This window comes from Triturus cristatus, chromosome 11 (genome assembly GCF_964204655.1).
Source record: "Triturus cristatus chromosome 11, aTriCri1.1, whole genome shotgun sequence".
NCBI classification, from domain to species: Eukaryota; Metazoa; Chordata; class Amphibia; order Caudata; family Salamandridae; genus Triturus; species Triturus cristatus.
This window is the reverse complement of record NC_140594.1, coordinates 472787015-472807126: the sequence shown is the minus strand read 5'-3', so window position 1 is coordinate 472807126 and position 20112 is coordinate 472787015. Positions and strand designations below refer to the sequence as shown.

Sequence of the window (20112 nt, the reverse complement as noted above, 5' to 3'; positions counted from 1 at the left end):
CAGTGAAGACAAGATGGCTGCCATGGATTCTGTCCCCCCACCTCCTCTTCGGATATTTGTCTTCTGGCTCCAGCACTATTTAAGGGATCAGAGAAGTGTATTAATATAGGCCCAGATGTTTCTGTGAGTTTCTCTCTTTGCTGCGTTCTTTAAAGAAACCTATTTACTGATAATTATTGCATTTGTGTCTGCTCTCAGCTTTTAGGTTGTTCCTTCAGGGCTTATTGTGGAAATGGGGCACACACAACTCAAGCACCGTTCATAGTGTTGTAACTTTGTACTGGCTTGTCTTTTGGGCATTATAGGTGGTCTATTTCCCCCGAGGCTGACTGAACAACTTACAATATGGCAAAAGCAATTGATGTATGATTATTTCATTCCTAGTGGCAGCCTGCACCCATGATGATGATGCTGTTGCTTCTTGTGTTCTGTGTCTCCTGACATACTTTCACAGCTCATGCATCAGTTGCGCTTGTCTTTGCCTTTCAGTGGAGATCTCCAGGTGACGGGCAGTGCACACTGCACCTACAACACTTCCCAAAAAGCTGTGGGCAAGGACAACTTCACTTTGATTCCTGCCGGCACCAACGGAACTGAAGAGCGGATGTCCATCATCTGGGACAAGTCAGTGGTAAGGATGTTTTACCTGATTCCAACCCTGTAGTGAGGTTGACATAAGGTAATAAAGCCTTGTGTTGTTGGAAGTTTTAGTGGGTTGTGCGACATGAGGTTTAATTTTAAGTGGGGTGTTCTGCAATTAAATGTGCTATTTATTAAATGTACCCACTCACTCCGGCGTAAATACCCTCTTCTACCCTTGTAAGCGAATGGATATTGCATGAATGTATTTTTTTGTAATATGTATGGTTTGCTTCCAACTTTATTAACATCTCTTGTTACTGATGGAACATTTTTGCAGGGTATGGCAGCTTTTGCCATAATGCATCCAAGGGACAGATTACCATTGTGCTGGAATATTGTTCCCAGATAGGCTTGTCATGTAACCCTTTAGACTGTGCTATGTAACAAAATCCATTGGTCTGTGACATGGATTTTAGCCTATCTTTCACATTTGAAGTGTGAGGTCTTTCATTGAGTTCTGCTATATTGTCGTATGTGGCACCCAGTATCTATTTGCCGTTGGGTTTTGCAGAAAAGGATGCAATTTCATATGCAGCTTGTAGCCTTTCTGAGCCTATGGTCTGACTAAATAAGAATGATGTGTCTTTACTTCTGCTCTGTGATAGGTGACTGGTAAGATGGATGAAAACCAGTTTGTAGCCGTTACCAGCACTAATGCTGCAAAGATCTTCAACCTCTACCCACGGAAAGGCCGCATTGCTGTGGGCTCTGATGCAGACCTCGTTATTTGGGACCCTGACAGCATGAAGACCATTTCTGCCAAGACTCACAACAGCGTAAGTTGGTTCTGTGACTAAAAAGCACCATTGTTATCTGGTTACTAGCAGTTGTTTATGCCTACAGCGTGATTGCATTCATTCTATGTAGGCCTTTGTATCTGATATGTAAAAATAACCAAACTGTTATCAAATATTGTTTCATGGTGAATCACTGGTGTTACTTTTACATGCTTGTGAACTTGTTGGAGTGAATTGTGCCTAAACCATTTGAACCATAGGGGTAAACCATTTGAACCACGGTGGTAATATTTGTTTTTGCAGCATGAATCTCTTGTTGCATACTTCTAATGAAGAGAATCTCCTCTAGGCGACAAATTGGATCCAGAAAGTTGAAACCGTTGTCCTGCACTGATAGGAGGCATCTCGGATCCAGTCCCAAGCAGATATGACGTCCGTCGTATTTGTCGCCCCCCTGGTGTACTGATGTCTGTTCCTTTTTTCTGCACCCTTCAATTTGAATCTGGAGTTTCTGTCCTAAACACATTTCTTACCAAATCTTTTGCAATGTTTTTTAATCCTTGTCTGATGTGCCACAAGCATATGTATCTTTCTCATTGTATGCCTCCTGAATATCGAACCCGCAGTATTGGTTGGACATAATATTGAGGAAAAAATATATAGAAACAAATATCAGCAGGTAAATCTAGATTTTCTATACCTAATGCCACATCTATGTACATACCCTGTACATATATCTTCAGAGTACATAGATGTGGAGTTGGGAATGGTAAATCTATGCTTCCCTATATGCGCTTACCTTGCGATATTTTGTCCATTGATATTCTGCGCTCGGTATTCTTATACCACAATATTGTTGGTGTCGATTTTCAGTAGTACAATTGTTCAGTCCTACACATCATGTCCCTGGGGCCCAAACACAACTACAGGTCTTTTGAGTAGTGTGGCCTCATGCGTGCTAATATTATTAAGGAGCAGAGGGCGAAGCTCTCCACAGCACAGACCTGAGTTGAGCGGTTGGCCCTTAGCTGGTCCAGATCTCAATTTCTCGACACTAACCATTACCAAGGACAATTCTTCAGTAGAAACATGATACACCGCAAGAGGTATTCTTTAGCTTTGCTGCACTGCTCCCACTTGAGGGGTAGGTTATACTGTCGGTGGTTTCATACCCCAGTTTCAGTGTAGACGTCATGCTTGGGGCCTGTTGGTGGAGATGCAGCTGGTGCCAGATTTAGCCCCACCTATGGGCAGAGGAACAAGCTCCTTAGTTTGACCACACACAAATTGCAGCTTTCACCCAGGCCGTGCTAGCTCTCTTCCACTCCACCTTGGTTCCATCTGGTGCACCAGCAGGCCACAAGAAGCTCTTGGGGCCACAGAACATGATTTTGTCAGTGGTTCCATCCCAGGATTCTGTTTTTGTGCTGCCTGTCAAAGTCTTTGCTGGCTAGTTTGTCATTGCTGCTGGTGCTATCCCTGATGTCTGTTTCTAATCCATTGACGAAATTGATGAGTTTTCCTGTCAAATGCAGCAGCTGTTGGAGAAGGAACCCCCTGACAGGCCCTTGCCTTGTGACTAGTATATTATATTATGACAGACTTCATGGGCTTTTTGACTCTGATTCCTTTCGATGCCCAAATGTCTCCCACCAAAGTCTCACTCACCGGCCTCAGAGGAAGTTGACTCACTGACTGCTGTCCCATGAAAAGCAGCAGAGATCCTCACATTTACCATTGCTGTTAGAGAAGAGAAAAGTCAAACCTCCTAACTGCAATTCTGCAGTCAACATCCTCCACAGTGGACCCACTGCTCCCTTTCAGCCAAGCATTCATCCGTCTGATTTTGGAAACCAGTTTCTTCTTCTGCATTTTCCCACCAGGTCATCTGCCTCGTCGTCTGGCTCTTGGACCCGAAAGGCTAACTCCTCTCCGGAGAGTCTTGTTGTTAAGGCTTCCTCTTCCACGAAACAGAACCCTGACTATTTTTAATCTACTCCTACAGATAGTGAGCTGAAATTGATTGAGGCAAAGGAGAAGAATAACTTTTCAGGGAGTCTTGCTCTGTGCTCCACGAATGGTACTTGTTTTCTGACCTGCTACTTTCATGCTCTGTGGGGAGTTGCACTAAATGTCGTTATACATCTTGCTGACTATCTTTGGAAACATTTTAGAGAGGTCCTGCATGATGGGCAGGATACAGACAAACAGTTCTTCCGATAAGACCTGGATATGTTGGCTTCTGTGGTGTAATCGATGTCCTCTCATGTGCCCATCTACCGCCATGAATACATCCCACAGGCTTTTTGGAAGTGGCTTTATCTTCTTGTAAGTTTCATTAACTCTATCAGCACATTCAGGGCAAATGCCCAAGGCCAGCCCTTTTGGCAGCACTATCCCTCGTAGCCGGTGCTGCAGCACCATCCCTCGTAGCCGGTGCCGCAGCACAAGTATTTTGTAAACTACAAAGGGTGTGCAAAACTACTTTAACTCACTCTTGAAGGGCCACATGCGGACTCTAGCGGGGAGAATTTCCTTTCATTTACTGCACTGGCAGTCCATCACATCATCACATACAATTGGATACTCAAGATTGCAGAGCACAGCTGCGCACTCCCATCTCCCGGTTTCCACTGTTCCCATTTTGCAGAAGGAAGTTCTCTCTCTTGATTAGAGGGCCTCTGGAATTAGTCAGAAAAATGAAATTAGACAGGGATGGTATTCTAGTAGCTAAGAAAGAGGGTGGCCTTTGCCCAGTTCTGGACCTTTGCGTTCTGAACACCTTCCTACAGCAGGAGAAGTTCAAAATTATTTTCCTTTCATCTGTCCTTTTGCATTAGAACTGAAAGATTGGATGGTGTCCCTCTACTTGCAGGACACATACTTTCATGCACCACTCCTGGAGTCACACAGAAGATTTCTGCGTTTTGTGTGGCCTCAACCCTATAGCCAAACACAGACCTTCCTTTTGGGCTAATATCAGTTACCCGAGTTCTCACAAAGGTGAATGATGGTGGTCGCTGCACATGTTTGCAGGTCAATAGCTGTATTTTCTTACTTCGATGACTAGCTCCTGGTGTGGGATTGCTGTGTCCAGTTTTGGACCACCTGCAGGTCACAATCTCCTTCGAGCTGGGGTTATCAATCACCCTCTCTAAATTGCAGCTGTGGCCCACCAAGTTTCTCCTTTTCATCATGGTGATGCTGTACACTGGCTTCCCATCTGCCCAGCGAGCTTGGGACGTTAAGGGTATAATCTCGATGTCTACAGAAGGAGCTCTGTTTATCACCCTAACAGTACTGCATCTTTTGGGTTTGCTTGTCTTTTCCACAGTGATGGCATATGTGTGCACTAGAGCGGTGCCTAGGATTTCAGTGGGCCGATCACTGGGAGGGTCCTGAGAAACATTATTTGGATTTCCTCAAAAGCAGCGTGAGCCCTGCTGTGGTGCCTGGTGACGGGCCATCTTGCACATGGGAAACTCAGTGCCCCCACCGATGCCGACCATAGTAGTAACTTCTATCTCTTCACTCGGTTGGGATGGTCATCTTGATGCATTGGCGATCAGAGGACTGTATTCCCCCTCCAAGCCGGAACTCCCATCAACCTACTTAAACTTGTAATGATCTGCCTCACCTTGGCCATTCCTGCCTTTGATCCGTGATCAATCTGTTCGAGTCCTAACAAACTATATGACTTCTATGTGGTACTCCAACAAGCAAAGTGATGTTGACTTTTACACTCAATGAGGGCCTTCGGCCCGCTTGTGGAGGTGGTGGGCATCATTTTATCACTTGTCACCCCTTACTAAGTCTGGATGAAGGCTGGATGAAGCCTAATTTCATTTCATGATTTGCTGAAGAGGAAGTTGATCACATCAAGGCGTATTTGCACGGATCTGGCAAAGGTGTTGCTGAGGGCACTAGTAATACTTCAACTATTTATCCTGTCTACCACAATTTTCCCAGACAGACGGGTCCTTTAGACTAAGCTTTTGCTTCATGCCAAAGGTTGTTACCCTGTTTCATGTGGGTCAGTGCATCACTGCTTATGTTCAGCTTCCTAGGGAGTCAGTATGACTCCTCCTCTGGTCAATGTCCACAAAAAAAAAAGAAACTCAAAGTTTCTGGACCCAACCACTACATGACTTAACGCACAGCATGTGAATCTAGAAGAGCATCAAGCTGCAAAACTTCTGTTACAGGTGCGTACATTATTTTCATCCACTTTTGTGTAAATCGTGAACACATGCCTATTAAAGTCTGAGCAGTTCTCCATAGCATGGAACTTGCCTTAGCTGATGCTCTTTATGCACATGTTGGTTTTTATTATTTTTAGGTTATTTTTGTTGCACGCATATCACTTGGGGGGGGGGCTATTTCAGAAATAAAAACAAACAGTATTGTTTTAAAAAAGGTGAGCAGTGTTGGTGGTTTGCAATTATTTATGAAAAACTGCTATAACTAACTGCTATTGGTCTGCTGATACTTTGTATAAGTACATTCTTTATTTTCTCAAATTAAAGGTACTGTACTTGTTATAGTTGTAGGCACCAGTTGTATAAATCAACTGACGGGTGCTTCATTCAGGTCGGCAAAATCCTTCATCTTTTTCACGACCGTATGATGCATTTCTCACATGCTTCTGATGCTGATGAAAAACAATTGACTCTTATCATACTGCTTTGAAAAAGCTCAATGGTTAACGGATCTGAGTGAAACATGTGTCAACTAATTCTATAAGTTATGCTCAAACAACTATTATGTCTTCAGTACCTTTAATTTCAGCAAATAAAGAAATTAGTCATTTATAGCGAAATATTTGTGGATCAAGAATTGAGTTCTGTTGCCTGTGCGCTTGTCTAAAATCTTAATTGCCTCATAACTTGCTCATTCTCATGGAGGCCAGCGTAGCACCAGATTATACCATTTAACTAGAAAAATGAAAAGTGTGAGTTCTATGCAGCGGTTTAATACACACCCAGCAGACTTGTCTGATGCTACAAGGCCAAGTGGCGTAAAAAGCATAGCTAAGAAACCTCCGCAAGAGGCATGACAATTGCATCTAAAGCTGCATCAAAATAAAAGTGGAGTAGAATCCTGTGGTTGATCAACGCTGGGCAAAGAATACCCGAAATCAGCAGGCAACATTTTTTTTTTAACCGTTCATATGTCACCATGGTATTTGGCATAAGCAATCAAATGCTTGTCAAGGTAAACTTATTAATAATCAGCCATAACTTGGTTTTTTGAATGGAATAAAATAGTTTCATCGGCACTGGAAAGCCACTGGTAAACAGCATCCGGAGTGTTACACTGGTGTGTAAATCGCAGACGAGTGCCTTTGTTTTTGTTTCGGCTTGCAAAAGTCAGAATTAAAAGACTCGGAGATCTTTGTTCAGTGTCCTTTTTTTTGATTTCCTAGGGCAGAACTGTGGCAGACACTGGCTCGCATAGTGCATTTGTGCATTTGTTGTCAGCCGTTACCAATATTGCCCATACAGTAGAGATGTAGTTTGATTTGTGCCCCTCCCCCGAGGTTGTTGTTTGCTGCAGACTCTACATTTGACATGTATTTCTAGAAACTTTTACAGTTAGTCATACTTTTCAAAATTGGGTGGCCACACACACTATACTGAGACGATATATTGTTGGTGCAGGAGCATAAAGACTGAACTAGTCATATTAGGGTCTAACCAAGACTGTCATCGCTGCTTTTCACTGCTTTCCCAGAGATTCTGAGTTGGTGTAGGAGGCTCTGGCCACAACCAAGATGCAGTTTATAAGGCTTTGATATATTCTATTGTGACACTTAAGGAAGATGGGATGACCTTTTCACGCCCCTTCTCACTTTACAGTTTACAAGGGGTCACAAAGCATACTGTGTGAGTTGGAAAGACATATCTTACTTGCAGACTGCAATTTTTACATTGCAACTTTGTTGTGTGGTTGCCAAGCCTGTGTTTTTGAAAAATTGCAGACCATGTGACTGCGGAACACTTTAGTACATTAAGCCCTATATTTGAAGTTGAATAACAGGCACTCTGATCTCTGATTTACAGATTTCAGAGCCCTTCTTTTAAGACGTTTCACCCCACTGGTCACACCTAATGAATAGTGGGGGGTTTATAACTGTTCTAACGTGGCAGAATCCACTCCCTAAACCAGACTCTTAAAGAGTAAGGTGAAGTACTTTGACTCTCACTCCTTATTATTCCTAACAGTTAAGACATTGTGCTGGAATCCACCCAAAGGATGACTGTGCTTTGCAATTCCGAGTGTGAGTTTATAACTTCATCGATGAAGATGATTTCACTTGCTGTATTTTGACTAGGAGTGTGTGAAATTTTGAAGAAGGGTTTTACCAACTTCATGAAGTGTTTATAAGACCCTTCCGAAAATGTTCAAATGAACTAAGTTGGCAGTTTTTCTTTTTTTTTAAACCGTTGGAAAGTATGTAATATAAAGCTTTGCAGGAGTATAATACACTCAAAAGTTACTATTCTGTGAGTGAATTTGCCCCAAGAAACATTTTTGCTTCAAAGTTCTCGCTCAAAACCTTTTTTTCTGAGAAATTCCAACTGATGTGATGCTTTGGCAGAGGCCTAAAACGCCTCAATTTTGTGAAACTGTGAAGTTCACCTACTTCCCAATACCTTGCCTCCAGAATAAAAATTTTGTACATACTTACTTTTGACTTGACTAGAATGTAACATCTGATGATCTCTTCTGTCCTAGTCGGTAGAGTACAATATCTTTGAAGGCCTGGAATGTCGCGGCTGTCCACTGGTAGTGATCAGCCAAGGGAAGATCGTACTGGAGGATGGAAATCTTCATGTGACAGAGGGCTCTGGACGGTACATCCCAAAGAAACCATTCCCAGACTTTGTTTACAAGCGCATCAAGGCCAGGAGCAGGGTAGGTGTTTTCCTCCTTGCACTTTTGCATTTTCTTCTAAGTGACTCCCTCTGCTTACAATTAGCCAAAGTAAACCTTACCATGCCCTCTGCCTGTTACTTTTGTGTGTGTTTTTGCATTGTGTGCCTGGCATTTGTGTGGAATCCTCTGTTAATCTGCAATGGAAGTTACACAGAGCCGCAAATTAGGACACTTGAGAGAATACTCCACAAACAAAAATTAAATAGTGGGTGTATGTAGGTGTTAATTGAGAAAACAATGTAAATTTATCTTCGGACATTGGCACCAAATTGGTAAGGATTCATCCATCAGACTCTGAGAATATCTATTTTCAGCTCCTAATCTTTCCCAAAATACTCTTTGCACTATTGGCTCGATGAATAACCCACTAATGATTTGTGTGCAAATATTAAGTAATGGGAGCCGTTGAGGTTCATGGTTTACTGGCTGAAAAATAAAAAACAAAATATGCATCTGTTTGGTGCCATTTTGTACCAAATTTGTATTCTATCTAGGTTACACCAGTATGTCCTGTTAATTCTAAAAACATTTTTTTCCGTTTTTCTAATTAAGGACACATAGTGTCTGTACTATTGGTTTAATGCTTCTCCCCATAACCATTCTTCTACTTGTGTTTGCTTAGTCTTAATCTCTTGTAACATCCTTAGTCCATTGGTGGTTGCTTGTATGGTAACATGTTCAGTCTTTACTCAATGTTGGACAGTGGTGTGACACATTACCCCAATTGGTTTGAGTATCAACGTAGCAAGAGGTTCCCTTTAGAAGGCTCCATGCTGGTCTTCATACATCCCAGTAAGAGCACTTGACATTGTTTACTTTACCTAGCACCTCTGAAATAATATGCTACACAAATTCCCAGGGTAGGTTCTTACTCATTCTGTCCCTAGCTACAGTTGTAAGGATGTGAAATCCTTTTGTCCTTCCAGCTTGCTGAGCTGAGGGGTGTCCCACGTGGTCTCTATGATGGCCCTGTTTGTGAAGTATCTGTGACACCAAAAGCGGTAACTCCTGCAACCTCTGCTAAGACCTCTCCTGCTAAACAGCCAGCACAGCCTGTCCGAAATCTCCATCAGTCAGGATTCAGCTTGTCTGGTACGTATCACTTACATGATGTTTGTAAATTTATAGTCGCCCTAAGCATACTAAATTGAAATAAATGATAGATATTAGAAGACATGCCAAGGGTTGCCACAAATTATTTACCTGTGTATTTCATGTTATTCTCCGTCCATCTCCATTGTATACCCTTCATATTCAAAGAATCTGCTAATTGTTAACTGAAAATTTCACCTTGTATGTCAAAAAACCATGATGACCAAATGAAGGAATTCACTTGACTTGAGGCGTGTGCAGGAAGGGTGTAAAAGGTTGTACACCAATGGGAAGAAGTAGAAGACGTTTAATTGTATTTCCACAGAATGTTATCAAGAATACGTAGTGCACGAAGATGGCCACCTAATAGTTCGGCTCCGCTGACCGAGCTCCAAATCCGTCCCTCTATCCGTTTCTGTGTTCCCAAATCACAACAGAACTGCAACGAGCTATCTCCGGAAGGGCCAGACAATCTATCGATACGCGACCTGCGCCATTGGGCCAGATAGGGCCCTGGGAGCTGCCGCGTGGCCGGCCGGCGAGGAGTGAAACCGGTGACGGAGACCTTCTGCGCAGCTGGAGGGCCGAGAAATAGCGTGCGGCACCCTGCTGCTACGAGCGGGAAGACCCGGACTGTGGCTGTTACCCGCCGCAATCTTCGTGGGGCAGTGTGTAGCGCCGTTGGGGACCCGGCACTACAGCGGTCTGACTACCAGAGGGGCTGGTAGGTGCGCCCCTGCAACACCGGCGGAGGTGCCGATAGTGGCCTTTCTCACAGCATGATGTGGCCGGAAGGCGAGTGAGAGAGGTGGGTGTCCTGCCCCGCGCTGGTTTGCTCTCCTTGTGGTCCCCACACGGCCCCCTGTTCCTGGGATTCTGCGGAGCCGTAACCGCGACGCTCCGGTGGCGGTGTCTGGTGGCGCACATCTGTCTCTGTTCTCCGGTCCTGTGCAGGTCGGGCTGCAACCGGTGTTGGAAGTCCGTCAATGGCCCGTGTTGTATGGTGTGACTGGGGCTTGACTATAGGGGCTGTGGTGACCCCCGAGTTTGCCTCTGAACTCGCGCTGTGGCCTTGCGCACCCGACCGCCATTGTGATCGCACCACCGCCCATCGACTGCTGCTGATCGGCTCCTGTTTCACAGACCTTTTCCTCCCACTCTGCTGCCACTAGTACACGGCCGTGGTGCACACCCCAGGCGGCCTGATGCTGGCCTGCAAAACGTTCTGGGGCAGGAATAGTCACCGTAGCGCAACACCAGTGATCACGTCCTGGCCTCCCAAGGACTGTCTGGTGTAACAGGAAGATACCGGCGACTTCATTCCTAGCTACTGTATCTCGGTCTTTGCGTTCATCATAAGGGAGTTCGACAGGAGAGTCCTACATCCACCATGGCGGGGGGTCGCGGCTCAAAAGCGGCCCTCCAGGCCAAACTGACGAAATTTGCCTGGGACGGGGACTCCGGCTTAAGCCCTAAAGGAGGATCCGCCGCTTCAGACAAACCTGAGTCTGGAGGGAAGAAGACAGACCTGACATTGCTGGACATTCTTGACGCCATTACCACCGTCCGCACGTCCTTGGAATCACGGATCGACACGGTCTCCACTGAGGTGTCTCATCAGGGAGGATATGCACACCATGAACTCCTGTCTCAAAGATGTTGAAATAAAGACAACCTCCTTGGTAGAGGATACGTCCGAGCTGCAGAGGAAGGTGGAGGACCTGCAAATGCATGCCGCAAAGCTGGAGGCACAGCTGGACGATTATGAAGGGCGCTCCAGGCGCAACAACGTCTGCATAATTGGTGTGCCGGAACACGCGGAAGGGCCGTCTGCGGACCTCTTTGTGGAAGACTTGATCACTTAATACCTCAAACCACGTGGGCTCTCCAACTTCTTCTCGGTGGAGCGGGCGCACCGGATGCCTGGTGGCCGACCGAGGCCTGGAGACCCCCACGAATGCTTCTCGCACGTATCTTTAACTTCCGCGACCGTGATGTTATCTTGCAATATGCCCGCTCCACCCCTCCAGTGGAATTCCAGAACAGTCGCATCACCTTTTTTCCAGACTTAACCCTCAAGGTGCAACGGCAACGACGCAGCTTCCTGGGGGTTAAGAAGGCGCTCCGTGACAAAGATGTGAAGTATGCGATGATGTTCCCGGCCAAGTTGAGGGTGGAATCGGAGGGGAAATCCTGGTTCTTCACCACTCCGGAGGAGACCTGGGACTGGCTGAAGGGATGGTGAACAGCGGGCCGCCGTAACCACCAGGCCCAGGGCGCGAGGATGAACGATGATACACGAGCTTCTGGTGGCGGCTCGCCGCAAACGGACTTGCTGGAGGCTGCGGGCGGTGCCGAATAACTGATCTGTATGCTTTTCCTTTGGAGGGTGCACTGACTCTGGGTGGACGGTGAGAATCTGGGTTTGATCTAACTGCGCATATTGCACCAGATAGGTGTCATTCGAAGATAGACTGTCCTAGCTGTTTTTGTGGACCAGAACTCCTACCTGTTCCCCCGCAGACCACGTGTGGGCATGTGGGGAATATGCTCGGCCCTTGACAATGTTTTTGATGCAAACACGTTTGGCTGTTCTGGTTAAATATTGGGACATATAATGATTCTTTGGGGTTGTGTGCTTGGTTTGGCCATACGGTCCCTGCAAGTTTTTGGAAGGGTGGGCGATAGGCACTCTGCTAGTTTGGGGGGCGGGAGGTTGTTTTACCGCCAAGCAGGAAGGCCGGGTGGGGGGGTTTGGGGAATACACGTTGGGGATGTGGGGAGGGGGGGCTGTTTTGTGGTGTTTTTGTTTCAGGTATGTTATTTGTTTTTGTCTTTGTTTTGTTCCACACCGGTACACGATATTGTTCACCTCTTCATTCTCCTACTACATTCACTTGCCATTGGCATATGGGGCATCCGCTTAGACTGCTCACACTCATGCTTGACTATCTGTCACTACTTGATTCCCACTAGATGGACGTTGTCCACTTGGAATGTTAACGGATTGGACGACAAAATTAAGAGGGGCCATCGGGTTGCATTACGCTAAGTGAAACGAGCTTGACCTGGTGTTATTGCAGGAGATGCACCTGATTGGCAACTCCTGTGGCGCCCTGAATAGGAAAGGGTACAAAATGATGGTCCACTCTGGCTTTATTCAGGTTCCAGGGGGGTGGGGATGTTACTTCGAAAGGGTTGTCCCTACATCATCCACAACTCCTGGGCTGACCCCCAGGGCAGATATGCTGCGGTTTTGGGCACCTGGGAAGGGCGTGTTAACGTCTGTTTATGCCCCCCCCCGGACTGCAGCGCCCTACGCTTCGTGACTTAGGGACCCTGTTGCTGGACCTGCCACTCGGGGTGTTGGTGTTGGGAGGGGACTTCAATCTTATAATGGATAGTTCTCTGGACCGCCTTCCTCCCCGAGGGGATTCATCGAGAGGATCACAATTGTCAGAGTTTGTGAATGCTTTGTGGGTGGTGGATGTCTGGCGGTGGTTCAACCCCTCATACACCCGCTTTACGTTCCAATCCGGGGTGCATGGTAGTCAGTTGAGGATAGACTATTTATTCACTCATGCCCAAGATGTTCACCTTTTCACAAGGTCCAGTGGCCTGGCTCCGACCACTCCCCCCGTTCTGGAGAATCTGGGCTCTCGCACTGGGGGACGCCCCTGCTCCATTTCTGTACATCCGTGGGCACTGAAAATCCCACACATCAGGGATGCTCTCCGCAAGGACGCTGAATATTACTTGGCAGGAAAATGTTGTGTCAGTCGACTCTGCAGAGACGTTATGGGGGGCCTTCAGGGCGCATGGTGGGGCACAGGGCTGAGTGGACCAAGAGAGTATCGGAATTAGAGTCTGAAGTCTCGAGCTTTGAGGAGTCGGTCGCCCGTGATCCTAACCTCGCTATACGCCACAGTCTGGCACTCAAGAGACAAGACTATCGCTAGCTTCTCTTTGAGGATTGGGCGGCGCATTCGCTAGTCTCCTGACACAGGATTTATGAGCAGGGGGAACGGACGGGTTAGCACTTGGCGTGGCTTGAACGGCGGGAGTAAACTCTGAGGGTACCCTAATTACTGACCCCCCACACATAGCTGACATATTTGCTAGTTACTGCGAGGAGGTATATATACTAGTTCTCCCAATTCTCAGGCCTCCCTGTCTCCTGACTGTGGGAAAGTGGGTTTCTGTTGCAGTAACCCCCCCCCCCCCCTTTCTTTTTTTTGTTGCCAGACTACTGATGCTCTTTGACTTGATGTGCTCTGGGGCCCTGTTGATCAATTACCCCAGGTCCTGTGTTCCTTCCCCAAAACAAAACCCAATTGACAGCTCTGGCCACAGGTAGGTCCCTGGTAAATGGTACCCCATGTACCCAGGGCACTGTGACAAGAGAAGGCTCCATTCCTGGGCACTGTAAGTGCAGTGCTGCCATTAAGAGTATATGGTGCTGGGAGGTTGTCATTTCAAACTCCACAGGACAATGATGGCTACACTGAAGAATGAGAAGTTTGATATCAAATTTCTCAGCACATTAAACCCACACTGATGCCAGTGTGGGATTTAATGTAAAATGCACAACAGAGTGCATCTTAGAGATGCCCCCTGAAACTAACCAACAACCAGCGTCCTGACTGAGAGGCTGCCACCCAGCAGACATGTTGCTGGACCCCTGGGTAGAGAGCCATCCGTTCTCGTGGGTCTGCAACAATGCACATCCTGGGTGAGGTGCTAGGTCTCCTCCCCCAGGATGGGCAGGGGAAACTTCAAAGGCATACCGCCTTTGTGAGCTTCTCCAGGCCACTTGCTGTACTCGGCAACTGGCCCCCAACGGTTCTGACCACCACTCTGGCGGGAAGATCGGCGGGAAAACCAAAGTGAGGAAAGGGGGTGGGCCAGCCTCTGCCAACCCCACCCCACAGGTGGGGGAGGCGAGGTGAAGCACAACTCCGGGCTCTCGCCATCTTGAGGATCAGGAGCCCTGCCCAATCAGGATTAGGCTCCTGCCTCCCTCCCACGGGAGAGTGGCAGGATAGGGGGTGTACCCACCCTAGGGAAGGGACCCATTGCTCCCTGACCTTTAACTACCTGTTTAAATTTAGTATTTAGGGGCACCCTGAACCTTCCTTCCTCAGATCCGGAAATAAGAAGAACAAGAAGAAAGAAGACCTGCCGTGCAGCTGCTAACAAGAGGACGACACCGACTGACTTGGCCCCAGCCCTACAGGCCTGTTGTCCCTCGAACCTGCTCCTGCTAAATCCCGGCGTCTCCAGTGGTCAGCAACCTCAAACCCCGGAGGACCTGACTGCCTTGCTCCTCTAAAAAGACTGGGACTCCCACGAGCAGTGATCCTGCTCAAAACAAGCAATAACCCCTAGTGCCAGCCAGGAACCGCGAAGCCAGCACACTCTGCACCCGCCGAGCCCGGCTTGTGCCTGAGTGAACAAAGCCCACGAGGACGTCCACCAGCACCCAAGGACCCTCCTCGGCGCTCCTGACGACGCCTGCAGCCTCAGAACCAGGGACCCCCCCAACCGCAACCAGCAGAGGGTAAGATTTCCCGACGCCAAAAGACAGCCCTACACCCGGCACCCTCCAGCCCCATGTGCCCAAGTCCTGGGTGTCTACCTAGCCTACAGCTTCCCAACTTACCTCTCGAAGTGGTGGTCGCACCTGAAGAATCTCCGTCCCCGAGCTTGCAGCCTTTGTTCATCTTGCAGCTTCTCCACTGAAATACATTAAGCGTCCGACGGCTCAAAAGCACCCTGCACCCAGCTGCCCGAGTGCCCCTGGAAGTGCAGCATCTATCCTATCTTACTTCCCCACTTGCCCTGTGTGAGTGGCCTGCCTGCTAGCAGCCACCAACCAAAGGCCCCCTGCCTGCCATAGGCTAACATTGGGCCTAACTCTCTCTCTGCACCCGACTGCCTCCGTGCCGCTGAGGGTGTAACAGCTGTACCTACCTGACCCTGGGAGACCCCTGAGCCTGTGCCCAGAACCTTAACTCTGCCAGTCGAGTACTTACCTGAAAGCCGAGAACCTACATGTTCGAGGCATATGAGCTGCAGATCACACACTTAGCATAGATCGCCATCTGGTGTTGGGCCCACATGTTTGCACTTGTTTTTGTCCTGGAAGGTCTTTGGAAGTCACGAGGTAGGTGACTCCTCCTTTGGATGATGGTGCGCATGGGCATCTGCTCCATCCTCAGATTGGGTTTTTCCGCCATCGGGCTCGGATGTGTTTCTCGCGCTCCTCTTTGGAACCGTTACCGATTCAATTTCGACGCGCAATCCTTCACCCTTTTTACAGTATTGTCTCGATCGCGAACCCTACTCGTCGCGCATCTCTCCAAGTCGAAGTCTTCGATTCCGGTCATCGACGAAGGCCTTCAGGCCTACCTGTGCCTTAGCATCTGGCTCATGGAAAGGACACCATTCAAGAAGTGTCCTCGATGTGGGTCGAAGTTTCCCACACCGATCTGCATGAGGTGTGTAACCTCTGCTTGTCACCGGAGCAGGAGGCCAGAGACTGTCCAGCTTGTGCCTCTTTCCGCTCCAAGAAGACCATTCGGGATCGGCGAGCTCGGAGGACCATGGCTCGCTAGTCGACAGCAATCCCCGACGACATCTTCCAAGAGGGCGTCGATGTGCCGGAGCGGATTGAAGAAGGCCTTGTCAGCGCTTCCGAAGCCGATGACTCTGACGTCGAAATCACTCCGGCGCAGAGGGTCGTAAGTAAAGAAGTCGACCCCGACCCCCTCCATACAAAAAAGGCTTCGGTCACACCTTCGCCTTCGGGCCCAGGTGCACACCGACACACCGCTTCCCATGCCCTGCCCTCGGGCCCGGCAAAGAAGCCTACCAAGCCTTCAGGCTACTCGGGCTCGAGTCTACCTGCGTCCCGTGCCGAAACTCAGTCTTCGGCATCGAAAAAGAAACCGCCCTCCTCCTCAGTGTCGACTGCTGCTTCCACCTCAAAGCCCTCGACACCGGAAACAACAAGCACCGTCTCGCCGGCACCGAAAAAACACTCTGAGCCAACCAAGATGCCACTCCCCAAGAGTTCGGACTCTCACTCTTCGGAGCCGAAAAAATCACCGGGACCGAAAAAACATACAGAGACTGCAAAACACAGGTCCAAACCCAAGGACACTCAGGAGTCGGTGCCGAAAAAGCCCTTGGAACCGAAACACTCTGCGCCGAAAACCAACCTTCATTAGAAGAGCTTTTTCGACCAGATCCTGCACAAAAAACTCTGGTTAAAGACCCTAAAACTGGTCCATTGACACTAAGCTCCAGGAAAAGACCACTGGACAAGCCTACACCTGCTCCACCACCTAAGAAGAGGGACATTGCTACATCCCCTCTTAGAGTCCCTTCTCCACCTCCTCATCCACCACCTCCTCCACCCCCACCACCCCCCCTCCACCCCCTCCCCACCACCTCATTCTCCTACACCATCTCCTACACCAGTAGACGATGATGACACCTCTGACACAGGGGGGATGCGGATGATGTGCCACCAGGGTATCCCAGCCCACCTGGTTCCCCGGACCCTTTGGATGACTATAATACACCTGATGTTCCTAATCTCCCGCAAGACAGCATCTACCCCTCTAGGCCTTCCCCACCAGAGGAAACCATGGGCTTTAATCGGCTCATACACTGAGCTGCCCAGTACCACGGGGCCGACCTACACACAGACCCTGTTGAGGAGGATTTTTTGTTGGACACTTTCGACGCCACACAAAGGTCAACATCTACCATGCTCAAAGGAGTTATTAAGCATGCTCCTGATGTATTCAAAGATCCTGTTAGGGCTCTAGTTATCAACCCTCGCATAGAAAAGAAATACAAAGCTGCCCCTACAGACCCAGCTTACATTAAGGGCCCTGTTCCATTAGACTCCATGGTGGTATCTAGTGCCAGGAAGCGAGCTAATTCTCAGACATCAGGTGACGCAGCCCCACCCGATAAAGAGTCTAAACTCTTGGACGCCTCTGGCAAGAGGACAGCCTCACAAGCGGCAAACATATGGCACATTGCCAACACTCAGGCCCTGCTAGCCAGATACGATAGGGCACATTATAACGAGTTAGAGTCCCTATTGCAACACCTCCCGGACAAATATAAAAACAAAGCCAACGACCTCATACAGATGGGTAAGCTAATAACCAATACCTCCATTCGTTGCGCTCTCGATGTGGCAGATACCGCCTCCAGAGCTGTAAATACCAGTGTCCTTTTGCGTAGGCACGCTTGGCTACGCATTTCAGGCTTTAAGCCTGAGGTACTAAGTTCGATCCTGAACCAACCATTCGACCAAGAGCACCCCTTTGGCCCCGATGGAGACTCCTCGCTGGAGAAAATGAAAAAGGACACGAACACAGCCAAGTCAATGGGATCTTTGAAATCGCAAGCTCCCAGACGTTTTTTTCGTCGCTCCTCCTACAGAGGCAACTCCAGAGGCTACTCATCAGACAACCCTGCCACCTCTTACAAGGCTTCCACCCAGTCAACCTTCACCAGAGGTTACCAGGATGTTAGAGGCAACAATAACAAGGGCAGAGGCAAGACTAACACCCGCTCTGCCTCCACCCCTACCCAATGACTTCCCTCCGCATACTCCCAGACCGTTCCACTCCTGTGGGGAGAAGACTACAACAGTTCCTTCCTGTCTGGACCAACATCACCACAGACAGGTGGGTGCGATAGATAGTTCAATCAGGTTACTGTCTCAAACTTACCTCTACCCCCCCCAAACATACCACCCAAACAGCGTCCAATGTCACAAGAACATCTATCACTGCTAATGCAGGAGGTAATCTCCCTTCTACAAAAAAATGCAATAGAACTGGTTCCCCTGCGCCAACAAAACACGGGAGTCTACTCCCTGTATTTTCTCATACCAAAGAAGGACGGCTCTCGGAGACCTATTTTAGACCTCAGACCCCTAAACCTATACATACACTCGGACAATTTCCACATGGTCACAAGTCAGCAGGTCCTTCCTCTTCTTTCACAAGGCGACTTCCTTGCTACCATAGATCTCAAGGACGCCTACTTCCATATTCCCATTCATGCAGTTCACAGGAAGTATCTCAGGTTTGTAGTTGACGGGCAGCACTAACAATTTAAAGTGCTCCCGTTTGGAGTCAGAACAGCACCAAGGGTATTCATCAAGTGCCTAGCGGTAGTAGCAGCCCACTTGAGAAGACCGCAAATTCACGTCTTCCCATATCTCGACGACTGGCTCATAAAAGCCAGCTCATACAATCAGTGTGTAAACCACACTCTCGCCACTATCCAACTACCCCACGACCTGGGGTTCACAGTAAACCACACCAAGTCTCATCTGCAACCATCCCACACACAATACCTCGGTGCCACCATAAACACCTCAAGAGCGCTAGCCTATCCCACTCCGGCCAGGATAGCAAGCATGCAGGCTCTCCACCCCAAATTTCAACCTCAACACTCCCTTCCAGCTCGAGTGTTCATGCAACTCATAGGGATGATGCCCTCTTGCATATTTATAGTGCCTCACGCAAGACTCCAGATGTGTCCGCTACAAGAGTGCTTAGCACGCCAATGGAACCAGGCTCAAGGTCAGCTAACAGATCTGTGTTGGTAGACGGTCGCACTCATCGCTCTCTGCAGTGGTAGAACACCAAAAACCTTTCCAAAGGGCGACCGTTCGTAGAGCCAGTTCCGCAAATTGTCATGACAGCAGACTCATCCCTCTCCGGATGAGGAGCTCACCTATTACATCACACCATGCAGGGCAGATGGACACCTCAACAAAAGTTACTCCACATGAACCACCTGGAGTTACTAGCCATATTCTTAGCCTTAAAAGCATTCCAAAAGCAAATATCAGGCAAAGCTGTCTTAGTCCGCACAGACAACATGACAGCCATGTACTACATACATAAACAAGGCGGGACACACTCTGCAGCTCTCTCAGCTAGCACAGAGCATATTGAGATGGGCTATACCACAGAATATATTTCTCCTAGCCCAACATGTCCCGGGAGTCCAAAACACCATAGCCGATCTGTTAAGTCGTCAAATACAACAGATCCACAAGTGGGAACTTCATCCGCAAGTTCTTCAGCCATTCTTTCAAATGTGGGGGCAACCACAGATAGACCTCTTCGCCACCCATGAAAACGCCAAATGCCCAAGCTTCGCCGCCAGATATCCACACCCATTGTCCAAAGGCAATGCGATATGGATGAATTGGTCAGGCAGATTTGCATACACTTTTCTGCCTCTCCCACTCATTCCACTGGTGGTGCGCAAACTACAGCAACACTCGCTAACTCTCATTCTATTTGCTCCAACTTGGGCCAGACAACTGTGGTACACCACATTACTGGAGCTGTCCATAGCTCCGCACCAAAAATGACACCTCACCACGCCTCTTAACCCAGAACCGTAGAGAAATCGGACACCCGGACCCAGCTCAACCTTGCAATATGGCTCCTGACGTCTTAGAGTTTGGTTACCTTAATCTTCCCCCTGACTGTATGAACGTCATTAAAGAAGCAAGACGTCCCACCACTAGAGCCTGCTATGCAGCCAAGTGGAAGCGATTTGTGATATATTATCATAACACCATCAATCCCCTAGACGTGTCTATCCAACACATCATAGGGTACCTGCTAAACCTCCAAAGGTGCAACTT

The 20112-nt window shown here is 48.2% G+C and overlaps 1 protein-coding gene across 2 annotated transcripts in view; it reads left to right on the top strand.

Annotated features, from left to right (window-relative positions):
• DPYSL2 (dihydropyrimidinase like 2) overlaps positions 1–20112 on the top strand; it is a 408396-nt gene that overhangs the window by 374696 nt on the left and 13588 nt on the right. For both annotated transcript variants that reach the window (XM_085632753.1, XM_085632754.1), the window contains 4 exons: positions 490–631; positions 1248–1418; positions 8118–8297; positions 9245–9410. In XM_085632753.1, the coding sequence (XP_085488879.1) occupies positions 490–631; positions 1248–1418; positions 8118–8297; positions 9245–9410 (659 nt within the window). The remainder of the gene's footprint in view (positions 1–489; positions 632–1247; positions 1419–8117; positions 8298–9244; positions 9411–20112) is intronic.